Source organism: Ixodes scapularis, unplaced genomic scaffold (genome assembly GCF_016920785.2).
Source record: "Ixodes scapularis isolate PalLabHiFi unplaced genomic scaffold, ASM1692078v2 PGA_scaffold2__306_contigs__length_199485367, whole genome shotgun sequence".
In the NCBI taxonomy this organism is placed as follows: domain Eukaryota; kingdom Metazoa; phylum Arthropoda; class Arachnida; order Ixodida; family Ixodidae; genus Ixodes; species Ixodes scapularis.
Window position 1 is genome coordinate 20,189,365 of NW_024609857.1, and position 18,121 is coordinate 20,207,485.

Consider the following 18,121-nt stretch of genomic DNA (forward strand, 5'->3'; position numbering starts at 1 on the left):
AGCATGTGCAGTGCCCACACCTGTTGTAGGAAAAGTGGGCTTGTTTGTAAACACTGTTGGTGTATACTGGTGTGATCCAACCAGAGCTCAGCTTTACCGCAATACAGACAGCACAGTATTACTTTTCAAATTCTTTGTGCACCAAGTTCTGCATTTTGGTATGATTTTGTGGTTACATGAAGGACTCCAACAAAATAAGCCATTTATAAAGGAAAGAAGCTTGGAATAAGACTATAGTTCCAAGAAATGTGATGTGCACAGGAACAGTGAAACTTGTTGGGAAGTTTTGTTTCTCATATGAAAAGTGTCTTCAGTCAATGGTGTCAGGCTGATGCTCGGGCCACGGCTCGGCCAATCTATCCTGGTCTGCATGAATGCCTGGTGGGGCCGCTATATTGCAGGCCAGTTTGTTGGTGTGTATACGCCACGACTCGATCGATATATTTCCTGCATGTCCAGCATTCTAAGCCCATCACACTTGCATGATAAAAACCAGGTATTTACTTGGGCTCGACTGGGTTGACTGTGGAACAACCCAGTCATCGGCGGGACATTAGTAACTGATGATGCCACATGAAATTATTTATTGTGCCACATATTTGTTATATAGAGTACAGAGAAGTGACGATAGTCTACCCTGCCTGCTTCACCACCGTTGGACCAAGCATTCACGGGTTGGAAGGCAGCTTGCACCGTTCCTCGACTCCCTACCCCACCCTACATGAAACCATTCTGACCTGCCTTAATCGCCCAAGCACATGCAAGATGCAATCCACCAAGTCATGCCCTCTTGCAACACTTGTACGAAACTAATGGCATTGGTTTGGCTTCAGACGACATTCTCATAAGACTCAATATTCCACTATCCCAGACACATGAAGGCAAGTTTTCCACCATACCATGGCATCCAGTCTCTTCAACCAGAATGGTATCTTCTGCCCCACCCAGCACAACTTTAAAAAAAAAAAAAAAAAAAAAAAACAGAAGCTGCAAGACTGCTTGTGATTCTCTGGCCACACTGGTAGTCCGGTTGACTTACTTAATTAAGCAAAGACTCGTATTTAGGTAACCCTTTTGCTGGGATGGCCAAGCTTTTCTCCAGTCAAATACAGAGTGCTGTATTATGGTGCCACATTAATCAACCTGCATCACATTGTCTCGAATCGTGGCAATAAACATGACGCAAAACGAACGTGGAAGATGTTTGTTTCATCTCGTTCCTTATTTTCTTCTGCAATTTGTTATTCTCCTACCAATACGCTTGTTCAGTCTAACACGTTCCTGACTGCCCATAGGACATCGATCGCCACTGATCGGTGGTTTCCAAGCACTGTCAAGAAATTAAATTTAATGCGGAGAATTGTGTTCTGCAATCTCGTGGATAGCCGAAAAAAGGTTTCAATTTCAACGTGGGTTTGAGCCTTATCACAGGCTGGCGGGCTGTCAAAAATAGTCGGGGTTGCACGTGTCTAACACAGCTAACTGCTTGCATCAGTCTTCGTAACGAACATGGCATTATTCATATAATTCGACTCTATTTTGACACGCATTTTAGACCTCGAAAGCTCTGGGGACAGTTTAACAGGAGGCACTCACTTGATCGAATGACATTTTAGCGAACGCCCACATTTCACCGAATGACACTTTAGCGAATAGTCGGACGCCGCGAAGCGGCGTTTTCGGGTGGGCCAAATGGGTTCACATTTTTGTAATGAGCCGCCGCAGACTGTCGCCGCGAAGCGGCGTAAAGCGCAGCGCGGCGGATGGGTTAACGCGCGCCCCCTTTATTCGCTAAAACGACCATTCGCTCAAATGTCGCTGTTCGCTAAAATGTCATTCGCTCATGTGATATGGACCCCAGTTTAACTTATAGGTGTTGCTTAACAGATGGTTGTCAGGAAGCATCACTAATTTCCAATGCTGTCCTGAGCCAATGTGCACGTTTTATGTTCCCAACAAGGCAGACAAAAATGCTAAATATGAAGGAACTGCAATCAAGGCTATGATGAAACCAAGGTAGAACACAAAAATGAAAGCCGTTTACAACTCCCTGTAACGCCGAATTAGAGCGCAGCTCTTGAGGAGGAGGAGGGAAGGGTACTCGTGACCCTCGTGAGGGTAACCCTCGTGAAGGTTACCCTCACGAGGGTTACTAACCCTCGTAACCCTCAAAAGGGTTACCTTCACGAGGGTTACCCTCACGAGGGTTACTTACCCTTGTAACCACGAGGGTTACCCTCACGAGGGTTACTAACCCTCGTAACCCTCGTGAGGGTTACAAGGGTAAGTAACCCTCGTGAGGGTAACCCTCGTGAAGGTAACCCTTTTGAGGGTAACTAACCCTCGTAACCCTCGTGAGGGTTACGAGGGTAAGTAACCCTCGTGGCCCTCGTGATCCTCGTGAGGGTAACCCTCATGAGATTAACCCTCGTAACCCTCACGAGGGTTACGAGGGTTGCGGTTACGCCGACGGCGACGGCGACGCCGACGCCGACGGCGACGCCGCTCAAGCCGGGAACGGGCCCCTAAGAGCTGCGCTCTAAAAGCATTCTGCTGGGGATGTGAGGTGTAGTGTTTCACCAATATAAGCATTCCTTCGTTGAAAAGTGTACAGTGAAACCCGTTTAGAACAAACCCATGTACAGCGCGAATTGTTGATATCGAACTCTCGGAAAATTTAAATGAAAATGCACGTAAAAAGTACTTTTTATAACGAACAACATATTGGCTATATCTAACTTTTTTTCCCCCGGAAGGCTTACAAAAACGTGCAAACAATCGTCTTCTAGCCTGTCCCTTCCCCCAAAAATAATCTAGGAAAGAAAGAAAATTCTAAAAGCTCAAGCCGCGAACAAAGTTAACATAGAGCAACGATTCAGTGGGAAAAAAAGCTAAAAAAAAACAAAAAAACGCTGCATGCACGCAAAGAAGAAAACAAAAAGACCCCACAGAAGGTGTGGCAACATGCACCAGGATTTCTCTCTTCCCTCTCACCACTAATAATAATAAAAAAAAAAAAGAACTTTATCCCAAAGCGGTCGCCTACGAAGAGAAGTGATTCAGAAGGGGAGATAAGCTAAAACAACAAACTGCAAGCATGCAAAAAAAGAAAAAAACATTTTAGCGCTTTCTTACAATACAAGGTGGAAGCGAAGAGATGAGAGAAAAAGAAGCTCTTGCCTTACAACGAACGCATCGTGGAAGTTCGTTGTAAATGTTTTTTTGCTATATCGAACTGATCGGTGCGTTTCCTGCTGTTTGTTATAAACGGGTTTGACTGTATGTGTCACAGAAGCTAACTCTCCGACGAATCAAATATAGACGATGTCGGAGTACACCAACCTTCGGAAGTAATAGCCGTGGGTGCGGGGTACACTTTGTATATTCTGCATTTTTCTTATGTCATTTAATTAGCTGTAGAAGTGTCGGCATTTATACGCCTTCACACATTGTATTTTCAAACAAAATTTTAAAATCTTTTTTTCTTTTCACAGTTTATCAACCTGTTTCTCTTAAAAGAACAACTAATTGGCCACATTTTTATGAGTCATTTTGCTTCATATGCAAATTAGCTAGGAAAATAAAAGCGTTTGCACAGAACCTTTGAAAATTGCTATTTTTCCCAGGGTCAGGAAAGAGTTAAATCGAGTCTCCCAAAGATTGGAGCATGGATCAACACTCCTATTCATTACAAATGGCATGCCTAGCTGCAACAGGATATGCCCAATCCTCTACCCCAATGTTCTGGATCTTTTCTCCCTCTTACACTAGTCGGTTTTAAGATCATCTAGCAGAGGTCTGCTCACTCCAAATCTAAAGATCCAAAACTTCGAAAACCATTGTTGTGCATTTTGTTGCCTCAAAGTAAGCCCACACTATCTGCCCTGCAAACTGCAAGCTCCCTGCTAATCTTAAGTGTTACCTTCATGCAGCACGCAGATTTCATGGCTGGGATCTCTAAACTTTGTTGCTCCAACGCATTCCATGCTCCTCACAGCACTTTAGTCTTGCCCAGTTCGAGTTCTGCACGTCTATTTCGTCATCCTCCCAAGCCCATTTCATAGATCAGATGGAAATTGTTTTGTTTCATGTCACCTGCACCCTGCATGCTGAAGTCATTTGTTTTACTGTGCCTCCATAGGCCAGGAGAATTCAGCTGTACATCTGGCTGGCCCTTGAGCACAGAAAAGCAGCGACTTGCTTGCCTCATTTTGCAAGATATTGACGGGTTGTACCTTTTGTGCGAATCTCTCTCCCGGGTGCATCACGTGAACAGGGGTACAGGTTGGCCCAACATGCTTTATATCCGTAAGCTATGCTACAAGTACAGCCTTTTTAGTTTCTTTCCATTGGGGACTTCCTCTCCAACCCTCTGAACATCTTTTTGTCACTCCCCACGGACAGAACCGACTCAAAACTCATTTTGTGAGCCGACGTGGCCACTGCACCTGTCTTGATGTAGTGCTGTGTTGGTCACTTGCATTCTTAATTTTAAGACAGCATATGTCTCGCAATTAACTTGTTTTCTCGCTCTACTGTCTTTGTTATCAACCCTGCACGACATGATCATCTTACAGACAGTTAAGCGTATGCGTTTTCACCTTTCTACACTAGCCCCACACGTCGCCAGGATCATAACTTTACATAGATGTAAAAATTATTATTAAAATTGTCATTAAATGTTACTCCTGGTTCTGATATGGACCAGCCTTGCATCTTCTTGCATCTGTGTAATCAGACTGCCTGATACACGATAAAGATCCCAGGTTATTGAGACAGCAACTTCCCATTGTTTGCGGGTCTATGCAATCTATTATACGGTGCCTCTACAAATAACAAGATGTGATGAAGTCATTGGAAAGGCACCACAGGATTCTTACAATGCATCCAATCTTCAGCAGAAAGAAAAGTCTAAGCTTTTTGTAGTGTTTCAACTTTTGTCCACAGATTTCAACAGCAAAAGTTAAGGGCTCCTTAGAACAGAGTACATCACGTTGTAGCAGCTAGGGATTACACCGATACGACACTCATCCATATTGAAACAGGCAGGGGCAGGAATGGAGCCCAGGGTGTCTGGGTTTTGTGGTGCGAGCCTTCACACTTTTTTGGACTGTGGTGCACTAACATGCTCGGCCACCAATCAGTCTTGAAAAACTGGAAAGAGAAACAATCAATGCTGTTGAAAGTAACATGAAATGTGAGAACTTCTTTTTTCATGTGAAAGGTTGAAACATATGGTGCCTTGCATTCATGTGTCAGTCTTTTTTTGTAGTCTCTTTTTTAACCTCTTCTTGGCTGATTTCGACAAGTGTTTTATATCGGCAATTTTATAATTTTTTAACACAGAGGTTGTCAGTTTCTGAGGCTTCTTGATGGCTCCCACTTTGCTATCGCAGTCGTCAGCAGTGTCTACATGAGGGTGGGCTATGTTCACTTGCCCTGAGGCAGCATGAACCAGCAGTGATCCAGTGTGCTTGAAGTGACGCACTCCGTCGAACTGTTTCTTTTTCTTCAATTTTCGCCTCAAAGCATCGTCTATTTTTGATGCTGATGTGCAGACCGGATGCTTGGCGTAGACAGTGTCGTGAGATCTGAAAATCCAAGCATCAAAATATGAGTGCACATGTGCCATAGCTCATAGAAGTCACAAAAAAGGTACTAGTGTCTATTCTCTTGGCAGCCGGGAAAATAATTTCCCGAAATTCTACCGGCAGTTGCCTCCCATTGGCCCAATGACAGCTCAGATGCGCTTTTCTTCTGTAATGAGCCGCCCCAGACTGGCCACGGAGCAGCGTGTATGGGTGGGCCATGTAAGTTAACATTTTTGTAACGAGCCGCCGCAGACTCGCCCCGAAGTAGCATGGACATTTGATAAGGTGAGGCTTGTAAAAATATTGAAAAATAAAAAGCCTCAATGGGCACAGCTGATTTAAAGCAAATTCAATAAAAATGAATTGGATTAGGATCAAATGAAAATTCCACAATAAAGCCAATTTGAGAAGGGAAAAAAAAACCGGGACTGGCCAAAGGAATAGCCGATACTCCGTTTCACCTTATGTTGTACCGCAGACAAGGCTAGAAGCGCGAGCTCATAGCGTTGGCAGCTGCCCTTGGTGCACGAGAGCTTGTGCCGCCGAGGTGTGCCATAGAGCAAGGAGCTTGCGCTTGTAGCCTTTCTGCAGTACAGCACAAGGTGAAACAGAGTATAGGAAAATCAGCAATGAAGAGCCCTTCAGTGCCCAACCCCGCCACTAGGTCATAAGCGTGCATCACAGTGGGTCCGACGGTCACTGCATGGCAACCGTGATTGCCATGTGATTAGTTTGATAACTCTCGGCTCCCATGCAAGCAGAGTGAACAGGTGGGTTGGGTTAGAGTTCCTGAAAGAAGAGTTGCGCATTTGATTTCCTCGAGCTGCCATGCGGCTATTCGCCGAGGTCAGGCACATGAGGAACAAAGCATCCAGCGCCAGGCAGGGAAGCCACCATTACGGTCACTCTGCCGACGTTGCACTGCTTCCGACCCCTTTTAGTCCTTTTCTGTTTGCCATCCGCGCCGCCATTATTCGCCGAAATCCCTCGCATGACGAGCAAACTATCCAGGGCTGTGCAGGAAAGCCAGCAATATGCCCACCCCCGAGGCTGAATGCGCAACTCTGCCACCGTAAGTAGCCAAAGCCGTATATGCAGAGAGTTCGGCCATTCATTGGGAAGTATAGGAGACAAATGAGGAGGCGCCATTGGCCGAAAGCGGGCTGGGCGTGTTCCAGGGCGTCTTCACAAATTCGAATGTGGCTAACCAGGAGTCGGAAATAATACCCTGGCGGTGGTCGCAAGAAACAAACTTTGTAATGCGTCGGAGTAACTCTCGGTGACTGAAAATGTGGGGCACGTGATGTTTCAATTACGGTCATCCAAAATCTTGGTGGAAGAGTGTGACTAGCGGAACTATTGACATAATCCGTACGCTAGGCGCCGAGGGCCGGAAATCAGCCGTCCGATGGGTCACACTCAAGTCGCACCCTGTCCGAGCGGCACATTCGTTTCTTACATCTTTCTGCATGATCATGATCGAAACATCACATGCACTCTACTTTCAACCATAAAGGTTTACTACATTTAACTCTTATGGGCTTATTAAAACAATTAAAACTGTTTCTCGCTACCGCCGCTAGGGGATTCTTTTCGGCTTCTGGTTCGTAAAGAGAGCATGTCAAGCCCTCTGCATCTGGTATATGCCCTGGCTCTAACTGCGCCTCTCATTGACCAAACTCTCTGTATACACGGCTCTGTAAGTAGCTATATACAGGAACCAGTGTTGGGGGAGTACTTTATGTACATTGTACCTAAAGTACTACTTTAAGTAGGTTTAGAAAATTTGTACTTTGCTTCAAGTGCATACTCTGAGCATGTAATACTTGTACCTTATATAAAGTTTTTTTTTTTTTTCTCCCAACTTTAAAGTACATTGCCCGATTTTTCTTGTTAGGTTTGTATAACAATATGATGCTTTGTCAACTCTGAAGCAATACTGGGAGGGATATTCTACTCACCAAAATCGCAAGGAGACGGTGCATCCTTACCAATACAAATAAGTGCCTTATAAGTTGATTGTGTTAAAATAGTTTGTCAGCGAGAGTAAAAATACTCTTCCACCTGACTTCATCCAATATTCGCTGCCATTCTCGAAAATCCCAAATTACTGATTATGGAATGAAAGGGCACAATGAAAAATTGTGTTTAAAAGTACTTGTGCTTTACTTTGAAAGTACATTATATTTACAGTACTTTACTTCAAGTACATTGTGCCTGGGGTACTTACTGCTTCACTTGAAGTACATTCTGCCTGGGGTACTTACTACTTTACTTGAAGTATATCTCTAATTTACTTTGGTAGATTAATTAAACACGTGCCCCAGTGACACATGCGGGACGAAATGTCCCTACAGCGTGCAATTCGCGTAACGAGGGTCGCCGAAATGTGTCCATGAAACTTGCATCCACGAAAGGTTGTCTATGAAATGTGCTGTCCCCCGGTCATCGGGACACCATTGTTCGGCTACAGAGTGCAGGAATAACGACAGAAAGCATCTAGTACTGTCCGGGGACCTATGTAGCTTGCACAGAATCTAGCAAGTGCGGCTGCAATGTCTTTAAGATCCATCGCTTTCCAGATTACCCCGATCTCCGTCAACAGTGGGTTGCGTCCATAAACTAAAAAAACTGTCCCTCAACTCCATTCTCTCGACCGTGCTCTGAACATTTTGGGAATGGAGCGCGCACCGAACGCTGTAGCACCGATGAACATGTGGTACGCTCGCAATGTGCATGCAAGTTTTCTTGTGATAATTGCTGTTTCAGCTTGTAACTTTTTGTAAAGGAATTTATTTTAATACTGATACTTTGAAGTGGTCAAACTGACTCGATTTTATCATCTACAACACTTAGTTGAAGGCTCATTTTCGCCACCGGGTGTGGCTGGAAATTGTGGAAAAGTTAGTTCTGTTGGTTTTCCTGAATCGCGAGCTCCTGCGCGATACCAGAGAGCCGTGAACCTATGTTGACCGTCACAACGCGACTACCGTAGATTCTTCTTTTTTCAAAATTAGTACATAATGTAGCTGTAAAGAGATGCTTCAATTTTTGTTGCTCAAAGTTGAAACATGCTCATGCTTCGATTTCGAATCGTTGAATCATTGATCGACTCGCTTCGGCAATAGGCCCATCTCGACATTGCTGTTTTCAGTTCTCGACAAAAGGCACACTCGTCGACATGGGATCCTCAAATAAAACATTTATAAACACCTTCAAGCCGGAGTGAGCTGCCTTTGATTGTTCCCTGGAATATTCTTATTTTACGCGTCCTTGTTCACATTATATTTCATTGTTGTGGACCACACAAAATGCCAAAAACATTCTCAGTGTACTGAATCTAAAACGACAACAAACCAGAAGGGAAATTCAATCGCTGTCAAATGATACAATATTTGGAGTACTCGCCTCCAATTTCTATTGGTCGTGCGTTCAGTGCCACACTTCTGGCGTCGCTGCAGTTGCGAATATCATGCAGGGCAGCAAACGTTATGAATGAGTTGAAAAACGCCATTTGTGGCACACAAGAACACAAGACATGCCCTAAGTCAGATACCCAGAACTTTGGAGCACCCAACTAACAGACCCAATGCAGGAGCAGTGCCCAGAAGAGCACTTTCGCCAACGTTTCCAACCACTCAGCATGGCCACGGAACCTGACGCTGATGAACCTGAAACAGTCTACCGTTTTATCGTGGAATGATTGACAGCAGCTCACTCCGGCTTGAAGGTTGTTTATAAATGTTTTATTTGAGGATCCTGTGTCGACGAGTGTCTTTTGTTGAGAAGTGGAAACAGCAAAGTCGAGATGCGCCTATTGCTGGACCGAGTCGATCAATGATTCAACATTGATGCATGGAGCATGACTCCACTTTCAGCAAACAGAAATTGAAGGTTTCTTTCCAGCTAGTCGCGCTGCGACGGTTCACGGCTCCCTGGTATCACTCAAAAGATAGTGATTCAGGAAAACCGATAGAACTAACTTTTCGACAAGTTCCAGCCACACCCGACAGCAAAAATTTGCCTTCAACTAAGTGTTGTAGATGATAAAATTGAGTCAGTGTCACCACTTCAAACTGTCAATATTAAGATAAATTCAGTTACAAAGTTACAAGCTGAAACAGCAATTATCACAAGAAAACTTGCACGCACCTTGCGAGTGTACCCCATGTTCATCGACGGTACAGTGTTAAGTTCCGTGCACTCTCCATTCACAAAATGTTCCATGTAGAGTCGGGGCACGACACTGCTGTGGAAGCAATGACGCAAATTCGCTTGTTCGTTCAGCGAAGGAGCTTAAAGACACTGCAGCCGTACTCACCTTACCGGATTCCGTGTAAGCTACATAGGTTCTTGGACAGTATTCAATGCTTTCTGTCGTTATTTGTGCACCCTATAACCAAGCAATGGTGTCCCAATGACCGGGGGACTGTCACCATAGAAGCCTGTGGCTCTAATTAAGTTTGGGAGTTTAAAACAGAGAAGAAAGCAACACAGGCGAAGCCTCTCATCCGGGTCTTTCACTCTCTCTAACGCACCAGCAAGGGGGAAAGCACCGGTAGCCCTTTCCTCTCTTCTCTCTCGCCCTCTTTCAGTAAAACAGGCTATAGGCCCTAGCCCCAGCCCCGTCCCTCCGAAATCCAACCGACCTCAAAATGTACACATGCAAATTACCCCCCCCCCCCCCCTTTAAAAAAAAAAAAAAAAATTATAATAATAATAATCTGGTTCTGTTATTGATGGGAGGCGACTGCCCGTAGAATTTCGGGAAATTATATTTGCCTTCCGGCCCGAAGCCCGAAAGCCTTGGTAGAATTTATTAGTAGAACCTTACGTGGGAACATCTTCGACGATGGGCGATGAAGCAGGTGAAACAAGCTCTCCCTTTTCTGGATAAAGTTCTGTAAGCCACGATCGAACTTCAGACTCGGCCGTTTTTGCTATTTCCATGTTTTTGTTACTGGTTAGTAGGTCTAGAAACACCTAGGCAAAAAAACAACAATCACCACCGAACGACGATCGCTCCAGAAGCGGCTTGACTTGACTTCGTCACTGACTGCCTTGTCTGGCAGACAGCCTGAAAGAAATCCTTGTAACGTTGAGAATTTTATGATAAAAGACCCAAATCAAGCGCTCTAAACACTTGTTCAAATAATTTTTTTTTTAAAATATTGATCTACACATGTAATTTCAATTAAGCTGAAAAACGTTTAATTTGTTGACTGATTTAGGTCATCTCGACTCGAATCCAAGACTATCCAGCTATGGCGGGTGAATTCGAAAAAGTTCGGACGGACGAGAAGACGGAAATCGCGAAGACCCACAAAAAGCGAACGAACGTCCGACGTTCGACTTGGCGTGAACATCGGCGCATGTGCACCCCTTCCAGAACTGAGAAAAGCCGCCTCGCTGCATTCCTTCTTTTTTCAGAAACACAATTTTTTTTTTTTTTTGGAGGGGGGGGGGGGGGGGGGGGGGGAAGGAGGAAGGAAGAGGCCGCGGTAGGTGAACGTCTATCCTGCGGCTTCTTGTTGTGGTGTTCCAATAAAGTTGTTTCTCTCTCTCGGGATATTATTATTCGACTTGCTTGTTTGCTTTCTTCGGTAGGAGCATTCACGCTCAGCACTATTAAAGAGACGCTTTGTCTCTTTATTAATAAATATTGAGCTATCCAGCTTAGTCCCCAAAAAGTCACGGGCATAACTTGGAAGTGACACTGCAAGAATTATAGTTCTAGAATTATGGAAGCCTTCCCAACGAGTGCCGCTTGACAAGGGTAATGGGAGAAGGGAAAAGCTGCTGCAAAACATGAATCCCCCTTTTTTCCTGTTTTATTTATTGACAATGTAAAAAAAAAAAAAAAATTAGGTTGTTTTTTTTATGAGCCACTAACTCAAACAATATCGATCGGTTTTGCAGTCAAGTGTGCATTTTGGTGTTCTCTTTGTTTTAAGAAAGAAAGAAAAAAAAAAAAAAAAACGATATTGTGTCTTTGTTACAATTCCTTGGTCCTTCTGATACACTTTTACTGCCTTGCAATGCAATGCTCTGTGTTGCTTTGGATAATGAGTAATTGCATTAATTTTCCTGTCACCACAGCTGCAGGCTGCAACCTTGACTGAGCCTATGCCACAAAAGGAAAATGAAACTCGGTGACCGAAGCTGCTTTCGCTACACTTCCAAAAGACCCCCACTAAAACACCAGCAGGAAAGCAACATGCATACTGCCTCCCCAATCTGGCATGCATTGTGAAAGAACACAACGAAGCCTGGCATCGTAGGGTATGAAAGCTACAGGAAAACATTTACTACGTAAATCACATTTTGCACAAACACGTCTAGCAAGAGTGTTCAGCAACATTCCGTGTCTTCAAAAACAACCCTATGTAGCAGTGGTACATCCTCATTTCCTTCCAGAACTTCCCTCTCTTCTGACCGTGTCTCTTCCGCTGCCTTAAAGAGTGCGTCGAGGATATCCCGTGGTGCGGCCAAGGGGTCCTTTGGTATCCACGCCGCATTTGTGCGTATGAAACAAAACGCACTCACATCCTCTGGGCTCAGTCCGTTCCTTCCTTCAGCAGCTATCGGCCCATACTTCTTGAAGACTTTCTCCGAATGCACGCTGGTGGGGGGGCACGCAAGGTACGCCACCGCAACGGCATACAGCGACGGCCAATGGTTCCGCTTCCTCTCCCAGTAACGTGCAGGGTCGCTCATTGGTGCTGAGAAGTCTATGATGCTGTCTTGAATGTAGGCCTCCAGTTGGGACCTGGCGACGGCAGCCGCCTCGATCCTCATCTGGTCAGGGGACTGCTGCGCTCTCGGCACGGTAAGTCCCATCTCTTCGGCGTTGGACAGCCACAAAGAGAATTCTCCGCCGACTGCAGCCGGCTGGGACGCGCTGCTACCCGACGGTGCCTCGAGCGCGGGTGTCTCTACGCTTCTGACGTCACCGCTCCGTTTGTCTTGAAGATACGCTTCGAGGATTTGACCCAGGAGATGTTGCTTCACGTCTTCCAACTTGTTCTCCACGGGACCTTCAGCGCCGCCGACGTACGTCCCAAACGTGTCTCTGAAGCGTGGGTCCAGGAAACTGGCGGCCCAGAAGGTAACATCTGCCCTCACCGCCCGTAGGTGCCTGCTCGCACGCAACTCTCCAAGCAAGTGACGAGACAACAATGCGGAAGCGGTTCCCTCCTGGGCCCGCTCAATGGTGGTCTGTAGGATCTTCTCTGTAAACCGTAAAAGGGGTAACACTTGTCCCAACGTCGCTGAATCCATGGTGAGAAGAGAAGTCACCTCCTTGAACGGCCGCAGCACGGCCTTCACTTGCCGAAGCAACTCCCACCGTTCGGGAGTCAGGCAGCCGTCGCTCGACCCCTCCATGCACTCTGTCACGGCCACCTGCTGGTCGCACAGGCGCTCCACCATGGAGAAGGTGCTCTCCCAACAAGAGGGATCATCCTCAAACAAACGGCGGACCGGTTGGTCGTTGCGGCGTTGTGCTTCACTGAGCTTAGCCCACGCGCCCTCGAAATTGCTGAAGTGAGAGCAGACGGAGCGTGCGGTTTCGAGGGTCGCTTCCAAGTCTCCCCCAAATCTGGCAAGGAATCCCTTCACAACGAGTCCCATAGAATGTGCGGCGCACGGGATGTGCTTCAGCTGGACGTGACTGAGCGCCTGCTGGATGGTGAGCGCATTTTCCGCGACGACGTATCGCGCTGTCAGGCCCAGGGAAGGGAACCAGTCTGCAATCACGGTGCCTAGCTTGTGGGCCACGCTCCCGTCGGTGTGAGTCTGATTGAAGCCGGACATGTTCAGGACCGCTTTGTGCCTGGACAGTTGTCCGTCCGAGTCTTCGTGAATCATCCAGTGCGCGCAGACAGACATGTAGTCCTTCGCTTGACGGCTAGACCATATGTCCACTGTAAGGTGAACGGCTCCTCCAACACACGGTTTGAGACATTCTTTCAGCGAATGTTTGATGCTCGCAGCGAGGGTTGGGACCGCTGCACCGGCAAAGTAGTCCCTACCCGGAATTTTCCACTGGGGCACGCAAACCTGCATGAGCTCGACAAAAGCCGGCTCTTCCACGGCGTGGAAAGGCTTCATGCTTTTGGCGATGTATTCGGCCAGCCGTTGGTTCAGCACCATCGCGCTGTGGTGCGTCAGATCCCACTGCTGGTGAGGCTCGGTAGACTCTCCGCTCTTCGATCGACCGGCAGAAGCCTGTATCTTAAAAGTGGGTTTCGAGGACCACTTGGCACGTGTCGCGCCTTGCGCTCCCTTCCCCGCCGCCTCCAAGCCCAGCTTGCTCGCAGATTTCTTCTGCAGAAGCAAGTGGTGGTGAACGAGCACGTGCTTGTGCATTGCCGTCGTGCCAGGCCGGTTGCAGCCCCCTTCCTTCCCGAGCCGGACGTTCACCTTGCAATGCTTGCAGACCACCAGTAGTTTGTTGCTTTCGTGATATTCAAAGTGTTCCCACACGGAGGAGTACGCCCTCTTTCTGCCCCTGTGCTGGGACGCGGTGGAGGTGTCCGAGTACTCTTCCGAGGTGCCGTCCGCTTGGAGGTGCCAGACGGCAGACTCTGCCTCCGAAGCGGGTACAGCCACAGCCCCCGCAGAATTATCCGCGGAGAGGTGCGGGTGATGGATGCGCACATGCTTGTGCATGGCCGTGGTGCCAATTCTCCCGGACCCTCCTTCTTTCCCGAGCCGCACATTCATCCGGCAGTGATTGCAGACGACCGTCAGCTTGTCCCACGCATGATGCTCAAAGTGTTGCCACACGACCGACGAAGTCCTCTTCTTCTTGGCGTGCTTTGGCTGCTTCGGCTGTTTTGCCTTTTTCTTCTCCTCGGAGGGGGCGTCGTCGGCGGGTTCTTCCGCGTTGGCCATGGCCGGAAGCCACTCCGTGGACGCGGATGTGCTCGTGCTCGTGCTGTAAGGGTAGGTGATCACGTAGGCGCCCCCTTCGCTGGGTGTGCCACTGGTGGATGCCTGCTCGGGCTGTTGGACCACTGCGTCGGCTGGCAGGAGGACGTAATGTGTGACGTCGTTTCCAGATGGCGTGGTTTCAACCTTTTGGGGAAGTGCTTTTCCTCGCCTCATTTCGAAGCCGTCACTGCAAATTAAAAAAAGAAAGAAAAAAGTTAAAGGTGAGAAAGAACGTAATTAGCTCCGAAAGACTGCTTTGAATGTGGTAGATGTAAGGCATCTAATAAACAAAGGTTGTGGTTCTGGCATCTCTTAAAGGGGCACTGACACATCAAAATCATATTTTTTTTTATTATCCGAAACGATTGAAAACGATGCCGGGACATTACCCTCAAAATTTGAAATTTGGGAGTTCAGTATTTGTGAAGTAAAAAAACAATTTCCAAATGCCGAATTCGAAGTTCCCGCGCGATCGGCGCCGGTGCCTTGACGTCAAAAATCGCGGAGACCTGAGAGTCGACTTTTTTTCACCACTCCCTGTTGTTGCCATGGCGACCCAAAGCGAGGAGGAAAGGAGTGAGTGGCGGCGTTACGGCGGACCGGTTTTGAGCGGTGTCGCCTGTTTTCCGTTAGAGGATACAAATCCAGGAGACGGCACCACAACGAACTCCCGATTTTTGGTATTTCAAAAAGAAGGGCCGTAGTGCGTTCGCAATTGCGTTAAAAAACATGTTTTAGGATTGCCGTAATTAAATGTTATAGAGATGTCGCCTGCAAAGCTTCTAAATTTCCTGATTTTTGACGTCACCGATCAAAAGAAGCGAGGAGGCGAGAGGCGGGAAAATCAAACGCCAAAAATAAAAAGGCGCGCGCGCGCGCAAGAAAAATTTTTTTCGCGATGCGGTTTTTTTTGCGTGTCTATGACTGCAACTTGCATCGTTTTAGACAATAAAAATAAATACGACCTTTGGGGTGTCAGTGCCCCTTTAAGTCATGAGTAAAACACAGTTGTAATCCTTGAGAGCGTGCCACAATGGCAAGCACGACGAGACCGAGCGCATGTTTTTGTCGCAGGCATAAGCATTGGCAAGAAAGCATGCTGCTCACTCCTGTGGCATTGGCTTCCCTCGACTGATTAAGCAAACCGGCAGCCAAGAACTGTTGGGATGCATCAGAATAACAGTCTGACTCGAGTTCTAACACCATCGGACAACACTCGAGACACAGTGTTTGGCGATTTGTTACACTGTACGTATACATATTGCACGGTACGACCTCTTTGAGAGAAGACTACAAAATATACATGTCCCAATTTATCAACATTGTTAAAAGTAAGCAGTGATAGAGTGCAGGCGAGCTGGCAATGAATCAATATCTTGTAGACCCTGAGATGGGGAACAATAAAAAAAACGAACAAAGACAACAAAATCTCAAACGCAGCTGAAATTTATTGATTTGAGCACACCGATAGATAAACTTCCGAATACATGGAGAAAGAGAAAGGGAAAGAAGGAACTCAAACGCATAAACAAGATGGTCAACGAGTTCTACCCGGACAGCGTAAGCTATTCCCCGGCTCCACCCTTTTGGAAAGGGAACCGCCACCTGAAACATAACAACCCCAAGGTCCAACACACAAGGTGACCTCCAAACCGCTAAAGCCTAAGCTCAATTTCCTACTTCCAAGCAACCGCTTTCCATTTCCCTCCACCGCCCCAAGTTTCTCAGCACCCCTCACACAAACAAAAACTAAAAGCCCCCAAAGCTTTTAGGCTATGAAGAATACCATGAAAATAAGGAATTTAAAGGGCCAAACTTAATGTAAATGTGGTTTTTAAAACGGACTTTTGTTTGAACGAGCTTACCCCGTTTACCTTCGGACGTGAGGGATGTTGCGGGAAAAAACATAGAGATCTCTCCGTCACCTGTGTCACAGAGGTGGTCTATAAGATCCCTTTTGACTGCGGGTAATGTTATGTTGGACAGACAAGGCGGTGTTTAAATGACCGTCTTACAGAACACAAAGAAGTGTAAAGAATGAGGCGCAGAGTTCTGAATCGGCAAATCACGTTGGTTCCTGTAATTTTTGTTCCCCTCTTTGGGATGAAACTTCCGTTCTGTGGAACGAAAAAGGTCTGTTTAGAAGGCCAATTAAGAAGACTTTGTGCATCTGTGAGCGGGGGAATCGTGTAAGCCAGCCGTCTTTGGTTATCAGTGATCGTATGAAAGAGTTTTTGCTTGTGTGAGGGGGGCTTGAAAACTTGGGGTGAGGGGGGGAAACGGGAAGCGGTTGCTTGGAAGTAGGAGAACGAGCTTAGGCTTTCGTGGCTCGGAGGTCACCTTGTGTGTTGGACCTTGGGGTTGTTGCTGTTCGAGTGGCGGTTCCCTTTTCAAAGTGTGAAACCGGGGAGTGGCTTATGATATCTGGGCAGAACTCGTTGATTGTCTTGTTTCTGTTTAAGTTCTTTTTTCCTTTCCCTTTTTCCATGTGTTTGGAAGTCTATTTATTGATGTGCTCAAATTAATAAATTTAAGCTGCGTTTAAGATTTTTTTTTCTTTTTTTTATTGTTTTTTATTTCAGTGTCTACAATATGTTGTTAAAAGCATATATTTGAGAGAAACACTCTGGAGTGCAAGACTAGATGGATTAATGCAATTATCTGATTGTAAGAATGTTTACATTGAGGGAATGCTTATGGTGACGATAGCCGGCAATGTGTATGTGACAGCAAATGCTAATCAACTTTCTTTCAAATTTTTTTTTTTTTTTTTTTTTTTTTTTTACGATTGTTGGACAGGAAATTTGCAATGCTGTTTGGTATGGCGTCATCTAGCGACTGAAGCAAGAACTATTGGGTATGCCTCAAAGTAGTAGCTGCACTGTTCAAACGTAATCTATTACTTTGGTCGCGTCGCTTGCGTAGTGTCTGAAGCAAGAAATGTCGGGTAGGCCAGGAGGCCGTGGGCACATAACATGCCAGTACGGCGGAAGCTACGGCCCTTGCGGGCCTATCAAAATGGAGTAAGGCAGGTTATGACGTATCACCGAAGTGCACTTTTACTGCGAAGTGAAAGGCTGTTCGCTGCGTTATGCTTCATCGAAGCCGTCAGAACGCAAAGTAGGGCGTAGCGTTCACCCTTTGCCAAGTTACAATGAGACAGGGTGTAGCCGTGGGCTCGCACTGCGCTGGCGCCGCCTGACCACTCAGGCCCTCGCCAAATGCACCCGTTTAAAAGCACGTTACAATAAAATTAAGCAGAGGATGGTTAAGCAGTATTAAGGGTAGGAAATTGCGGGAAATAAACACAAACACTTCAGCTAATGCTCAGAACAAATGCGAACAGCAGCAGCGGCAAAAAGCCGAGAGTTCTACTCTTGTACTTACTGAGAGCCGACTTTACACGATGGTGAATGGTGCACTAATTGTCAGCGAAATGCAGTAAAATTACTGTATAGCGAAGCAACAGAGCTTTAAAATTTATAAACCCTTCGTATCCATCAAAACAATGGGGGGACGCGGAGATAAATTGACTCCAGGATCGCGTACTTGCTGTAGCCAAGACAAATCAAGCCACAACGGGTATAAACTCG

The 18,121-nt window shown here is 46.5% G+C and overlaps 1 protein-coding gene and 1 long non-coding RNA gene across 2 annotated transcripts; both read right to left on the bottom strand.

The window, feature by feature from the left end:
- Positions 1 to 3,454: 3,454 nt before the first annotated feature.
- LOC115320482 lies at positions 3,455 to 10,658 on the bottom strand. The gene is made up of 2 exons (XR_005797960.2): positions 10,426 to 10,658; positions 3,455 to 5,591 (listed from the first exon to the last, which is right to left on the bottom strand). It is a non-coding gene; the product is annotated as an uncharacterized LOC115320482 (long non-coding RNA).
- A 1,208-nt stretch (positions 10,659 to 11,866) lies between these two features.
- On the bottom strand, positions 11,867 to 18,093 carry LOC8024609 (zinc finger BED domain-containing protein 4). The gene is made up of 2 exons (XM_029980683.4): positions 17,916 to 18,093; positions 11,867 to 14,715 (listed from the first exon to the last, which is right to left on the bottom strand). Exon 2 carries the CDS (start codon positions 14,700 to 14,702, stop codon positions 11,943 to 11,945), a length of 2,760 nt encoding a protein of 919 aa, XP_029836543.2. The 5' UTR covers positions 14,703 to 14,715; positions 17,916 to 18,093; the 3' UTR covers positions 11,867 to 11,942.
- Positions 18,094 to 18,121: the final 28 nt, after the last annotated feature.